General features: G+C 40.8%; 1 protein-coding gene across 1 annotated transcript; it reads left to right on the top strand.

Annotated features, from left to right (window-relative positions):
• Positions 7–5,372, top strand: LOC104712198 (homeobox-leucine zipper protein ANTHOCYANINLESS 2). The gene is made up of 9 exons (XM_010429043.1): positions 7–604; positions 693–943; positions 1,045–1,162; positions 1,258–1,878; positions 1,960–2,061; positions 2,155–2,361; positions 3,387–3,561; positions 3,669–4,030; positions 4,580–5,372. Exons 1-9 carry the CDS (start codon positions 398–400, stop codon positions 4,949–4,951), a joined length of 2,415 nt encoding a protein of 804 aa, XP_010427345.1. The 5' UTR covers positions 7–397; the 3' UTR covers positions 4,952–5,372.

Here is a 6,686-nt window from a genome sequence, read left to right as displayed (position 1 = left end):
CCCCTCTCATCAGTTACCTCAAAACTAGGGTTTTACCCCCATCTTCTTCTTCTTCTCCTCCTTCCCCACAACACATCACTCTCTGAAAGACAATAAGAGAGAAACACTCAAAATAAAATAAAAGAAAGAAACCATTTAATCTGAAGAGAAAGAGAGAGAGAGAGAGAGACTGAGAACGAAGAGCACATGAGAGAGAAGTTGAATACAATTTCCGCTTTCGTTCTCTTTCTCTCTCCTCCATTTCAGTAATTTTTTCTGGGTTTCTTCTTCTTCTAATCATCATTTTTTGGTTTATTCAGTTCTCTCGATCCATCTCTTACTTGTTTCTTGAAATCTTTACTTCCCTTAATTCTCCTTTATAGGTGTTTTTTTTTTTTTTATCTCTGTGTGTGTTTTGATGAACTTCGGTAGTCTCTTTGATAATACACCCGGTGGTGCCTCAACCGGAGCAAGACTCCTCTCCGGTTTAAGCTATGGCAACCACACAGCCGCTACTAACGTTTTACCCGGTGGTGCTATGGCTCAAGCGGCGGCGGCGGCTAGTCTCTTCTCTCCTCCTTTAACTAAATCTGTTTACGCTTCTTCCGGCCTCTCTCTAGCCCTCGTACGACGCCGTATCCCGCTACTTAAAAATATATTTATTTTACATTAAAAAAAAAACCTAATTATTATTTTGGTTTGTGTTCGGACAGGAGCAACCGGAGAGAGGAGGAGGAACAAACAACCGTGGAGAAGCATCGATGAGGAACAATAACGTCGGAGGAGGAGGCGATAATTTCGATGGGAGTGTTAATAGAAGAAGCCGTGAAGAGGAACATGAGAGCAGATCTGGTAGTGATAACGTCGAAGGTATCTCCGGTGAAGATCAAGACGCCGCTGATAAGCCTCCTAGGAAGAAACGTTATCACCGACACACTCCTCAGCAAATCCAAGAGCTCGAATCGTAATATAATCCCATCCCCTCTCCCACTCTCTCTCTTATCATTCATTTATCTCTTTCGTCCGATCTGATTATAATCTGAGAGTTTAATTTTAATATTTCAGTATGTTCAAAGAGTGTCCACACCCAGACGAGAAGCAACGATTGGAACTAAGTAAGAGACTTTGCTTAGAGACAAGACAAGTCAAGTTCTGGTTCCAGAATCGTCGCACTCAGATGAAAGTATGTGCTTTTATTAATATAATTATAATCAACAAATTAAAATCCCAAAAAATGATTTGTTGTTGTAATGAAAATAATTTTTGTTTGGTTTGCAGACTCAATTAGAGAGGCACGAGAACGCATTACTGAGACAAGAGAACGATAAGCTAAGAAATGAGAACATGTCGATTCGTGAAGCAATGAGGAACCCAATCTGCACCAACTGTGGTGGACCTGCCATGCTCGGTGATGTCTCTCTCGAAGAACACCATCTCCGTATCGAAAACGCTCGTTTGAAAGACGAGTTAGATCGTGTCTGTAACCTCACCGGTAAATTCCTAGGCCATCACCACAACCATCACTACAACTCCTCCCTCGAACTCGCTGTCGGCACCAACAACAACGGAGGAAACTTCGCTTTCCCTCCTGATTTCGGCGGTGGCGCTTGCTTGCCTCCGCCGCAGCAGCAACAGCAGACGGGGATCAACGGGATTGATCAGAAGTCAGTTTTGCTGGAGCTGGCTTTAACTGCCATGGATGAGTTAGTGAAGCTCGCTCATAGTGAAGAACCGTTATGGGTTAAAAGCTTAGACGGTGAGAGAGATGAGCTTAACCAAGACGAGTACATGAGAACGTTTTCTTCCACTAAACCAACCGGTTTAGCTACTGAAGCTTCTCGTACCTCCGGTATGGTCATCATCAATAGCTTAGCTCTCGTCGAGACTTTAATGGACTCCGTAAGTCTTCAATTTACTATTGGTCCATTATTTTTTATTTATATTTCCTACATTTATTATATATATAATCTGTTTGGACAGAACCGGTGGACGGAGATGTTTCCGTGTAACGTCGCAAGAGCCACAACCACCGACATTATCTCCGGTGGGATGGCCGGAACAATAAACGGTGCACTTCAGCTGGTAAACTAATAATATCTTCTTTTAATTATCAATCACATTCCGGTTTAATATCTGGTTTTTGGTTATACTAAACCGGTTGATACGTACGTGCAGATGAATGCGGAGCTACAAGTCTTGTCTCCGTTGGTACCGGTTCGCAATGTTAATTTTCTCCGGTTCTGCAAACAGCACGCCGAGGGTGTGTGGGCGGTGGTGGATGTATCTATTGAACCCATCCGGGAAAACTCCGGTAGCTCTCCAGTCATCCGACGATTACCATCAGGCTGTGTAGTGCAGGATATGTCCAATGGATACTCAAAGGTAAACTCTTTTTTTTTTTACACTAAAAGCGTTACATAATATTTATTATTATCTAATGATCAGAAACATATTGGAATCTTTTTTTTCTTTTCTAAATATGTTTATTAAATTGGTTTTTGAATAATTCGATAGAAATGAAATGAAGAAAATTAGGATCTCTAGGTTTTTGATTGGGTGATCACTAGACGAAGAAGCTCAAGCATCAATGAGTCTTGTTTTTTAGCCATTACTCGCTGCACCCACTTCACTGTCACTCTCATTTCTTTTTTTTTCCTTTTTCTTATCTTACCTCTCCAAATTTGTTATTCCAGAGTTTATTCTCTCTAGTCTTAATTTTTGTTTTCCTTGTTTGGTGTCCTTTTTCTCCTAATTTTTAAATTTATCTCCCTCTCAAACGTTATTTTGATACCAAAAAATAAAATAAAATAAAATATAATATGATGTTATGTCAGAATAGGAAAAGAAAAATAATTTGAATAGGCATTTTTCTTTCCTCGAAATTTGTTCCCCGAACCTTCCGAGATTGCTGAAATTTGATGGATCCGGATGCTTCTCTCTCTGTCGGATTCTCTGGATTAGATTTCAAGTTTTCGACAACTGGGTCTGTCTCTAAATTCGAAAATCTCATTTCTTTTAGTATTTAATTAGTACTATTTTTTTCTCTCTATTCCATGAAGCATCTGTCCAAAATTATTTGTGCGCATTTTGGAAAGAACACATTAATTTCATATGTGCATGTATTGAAAAAAGCTTCTTAATCATCGTTTTAATAAATCAAATTTTTCATGTTTCTATTCCGTTCTTCCATGCGGCCTCGTATATCCCGTCTCTATCATCTACAAATATAGTATAGTATAATATTTATTTCAGTTGTCTTATTATCTTGAATTTTATCGTGTACTATTTCCACTAAAAATTAACATGATCTTATCAATCTCATCGTGCAAGTGCTTACACTTTGAAGTAGACCGGTTTGGTTGTTGATATTAGTGCTAAATGAGGATTTTGGTTTCCGGATTGTGTAGGTCACGTGGGTGGAGCATGCAGAATACGACGAGAACCAAATCCACCAGCTGTACAGGCCATTGCTACGGTCAGGCCTTGGTTTTGGCTCGCAAAGATGGCTCGCTACACTTCAGAGACAGTGCGAGTGTCTTGCCGTCCTCATGTCTTCCTCCGTTACAGCTCAAGACAACACATGTCCGTTTCTTACACACACTTCTTCTCATTATGCTTATACATAAATAATTAATCTCTCTATAGTTTCAAAATTTTTAACCTTATTATATATATTGGAAAAAACACAGCTATAACGCCTGGTGGTAGGAAAAGCATGCTGAAGTTAGCTCAACGTATGACATTCAACTTCTGCTCAGGCATCTCTGCGCCGTCGGTCCACAACTGGAGCAAGCTCACTGTCGGAAATGTAGACCCAGACGTTCGAGTAATGACCCGTAAGAGTGTGGACGATCCAGGGGAGCCTCCGGGGATTGTTTTGAGTGCAGCCACGTCTGTGTGGCTCCCGGCTTCGCCACAGCGTCTGTTTGATTTCTTGAGGAACGAACGGATGAGATGCGAATGGGATATTCTATCCAACGGTGGTCCCATGCAGGAGATGGCCCACATTGCCAAAGGTCAAGATCAAGGCGTCTCTCTCCTCCGTTCCAATGTAAGTTTAACATTGCAATTTTAGCCGGTTAGTGAATGAATCTTGCTGTAGTAACATCGGTGCATGTAATATGGTTGCCGGTTAAGCTGATTAGGTGTGTGTGTGTCATTTGGTTCGGTAGTTTGTGGGGAATATGGATTAGGTGATTGTGACGTTTTTGTCCCTGGGGTTGATGGTGGTATGACGGACAAAAGAGTGGATTGGGAAAGGACAATATAGGAATTTGGGTGGTATCAAAAGATGACACTACAATAATATTATTTGTTTATTTATAGAGGAGTAGAAAACAAAAGTGTCACAGCTTTTGGAAGGGTTTAGAAAGTCAATATTAATAGGACAGTTTCGACCTTTACTTTGGTTCTGTATTTTTTGACTTTTCACCACTTCCTACTTTTTTCTTTGTTTGTTATCTGGAAAGCTATTTTGACTTGTTTCTCTGTTCACCCCTGAAGCGTTACTGTTTGGTGAGTGTGGCAATTTCTCGTAAATAGATACTTCGAGCTAAGGGTTATTTTGGTTTTTTTGCTTTCTTTGTTGACTCTACTACAGGCAATGAACGCGAATCAGAGTAGCATGCTAATACTTCAGGAGACATGCATTGACGCATCTGGAGCGCTTGTAGTCTACGCGCCTGTCGACATCCCGGCCATGCATGTGGTGATGAACGGTGGAGATTCGTCCTACGTGGCTCTCCTTCCGTCCGGTTTTGCTGTTCTGCCTGACGGAGGCATGGATGGTGGCTCCTCCGGTGACGGTGAACAACGACCCGTTGGTGGTGGGTCACTCTTGACGGTGGCCTTTCAAATCCTTGTTAACAATCTCCCTACAGCAAAACTCACGGTTGAGTCGGTGGAAACGGTTAATAACTTAATATCATGCACCGTTCAGAAGATTCGAGCCGCTTTACAGTGCGAAAGCTAAGCCTGAGAGTGAGTTCCGGGGTTTACAAGCGCGTGTGTTTCTCTTTTTCTTTTTTAAACTGAGTTGTGAATTTTTAACTTAAGGTCATGTACTTTGGGAGGGGGTGTCGAGTCAAGAACGAACCGCGCAAGTGGCGAAATCCAACTCCTTATGTCACCGTGATGGGACCAGGACATAAAAGGGTTCGGGTCGGATCACGGTGGAGGAGTTGATGGTTCGGGTATTGACTGGGGTTGGAAACCCCCTTATCCTTTTCTTTTTCTTTTCTGTTTTTTTTTTTGTTTGGGTATTATTATTTGGTTATAAATGTAAAACGGGGAGTGAACCAAACGCGCGGGGTGTGTTGTGGTTACAAAAACGCGAACCGTGGGATGTTGTTACATTTTTACATAAAATTATGTGTGGTTGGACTTTGGATGGATCTGTTTCGTTTCAAGTTAAAAGAAAAATAACAAAGAAAAAGCTGTGTCTCTCGTGGAGCATTAAATGTAATTTGCAGGCAATATTACATAATTCATTTAATGCAATCCCTTGGCTCCTTCCTTTGCATGATATGGTGTGGTGGGCTTACGTATTCCGCCATTTTCGTTGCGCCACGTCATACCATGACAGTCTGGTGGTTGTTCGAGGAACCAGACGTTACGGCGTCGTTTTCTCCGTTGTGTTTTTTTTTTCCCTTTTCTTTTCTTTCTCTAGTAATTCGTTTTCTTGTTTTTAAGTGCAGCAAACAGACACAGACGGGCATAAAACAATGTAAAACAAGTCAAAACTAGAATCGACGGTCGAGAGAGAGAGACTATAACAGCGTCGACAGCTCAACAGTTATGGGCTTTATTTAAAGCCTAACAACATCTTTAAGACCTGGCTCCTTATAGGTTAGTGATTTCGAATTATGGGCCTATGGTAATCTCTAGGACCCACTACTTATTTTGTTACCCAATGAGGCTTAAGTTGTTATAAAAAATTGAAGCCCGTAAGACCCGATTGGCTCAAACCTCAATCTATCACGGTATATTTATATTTTATGAATTTGAGATGAAGACAAACTAGAAACACTGCCTCATTGCTCTTAGATGCAAACACTACCCAAAGTGCAAACTACCTACCTATAACTGTTTTATTACCTTTCTTAATTTAGAATGGTTAGCTTATGATTTATTTATAAAAAGGGAAATGTTTTAGCTTCTATCCGATTACAATGGCTCATAAAACAGGATAATAATGTGTAGTATTAGCATATAGAGTTGAGTTAGTAGATTAAGTTTTGAAAAGATGATTATGATTATGATTATGATTAATATAGTAGTATGTCTAAAAGCAGTAAAGAAATAGTAGTAGTAGTAAAATTTAACTCAGTGCAGTGCAGGAAAGAGAGAGAGAGAGGTGGTCAAAGGAAGGTCAAACAATCCAAGTCTCCCCGCATATTCCGCGTGCCTTAGATGCAATCATTCAAACAACACAGGCCAATGCCATCATCATCTCATCCCCTTTCCCTTTGCTTATAGTATTAATCCCGGATCCGTAATTAACACAACCATACAAGGGTATTTTAGTAAACACAGGTAGTCGAAATCAGACGGATTCATCCTCGCCCGTCGGATGAGTTGCTGCGATGAATCAACGGTGAGGAGTCAAGGTTTGACCAAAAAAAAAAAAAAGAGAGTACACAGAGATAGAGGAGAACGAGGCTGGCATGATTGGCTTTGGCCACGAGAGAGAGAGAGAGAGAGAAAGA

Source organism: Camelina sativa, chromosome 2, assembly GCF_000633955.1.
Source record: "Camelina sativa cultivar DH55 chromosome 2, Cs, whole genome shotgun sequence".
Taxonomy (NCBI): Eukaryota; Viridiplantae; Streptophyta; class Magnoliopsida; order Brassicales; family Brassicaceae; genus Camelina; species Camelina sativa.
The sequence above is the reverse complement of the archived record's forward strand: the minus strand, read 5'-3'. Positions and strand labels throughout refer to the sequence as shown.

Bases quoted from the DNA above. Each gene is read 5' to 3' on its own strand.
- LOC104712198 (XM_010429043.1), top strand. From the start codon at position 398: ATGAACTTCGGTAGTCTCTTTGATAATACACCCGGTGGTGCCTCAACC. The intron at 1,163-1,257 runs GTATGTGCTTTT...TTTGGTTTGCAG, and splicing joins ATCGTCGCACTCAGATGAAA to ACTCAATTAGAGAGGCACGA. The intron at 3,562-3,668 runs GTCCGTTTCTTA...GAAAAAACACAG, and splicing joins TACAGCTCAAGACAACACAT to CTATAACGCCTGGTGGTAGG.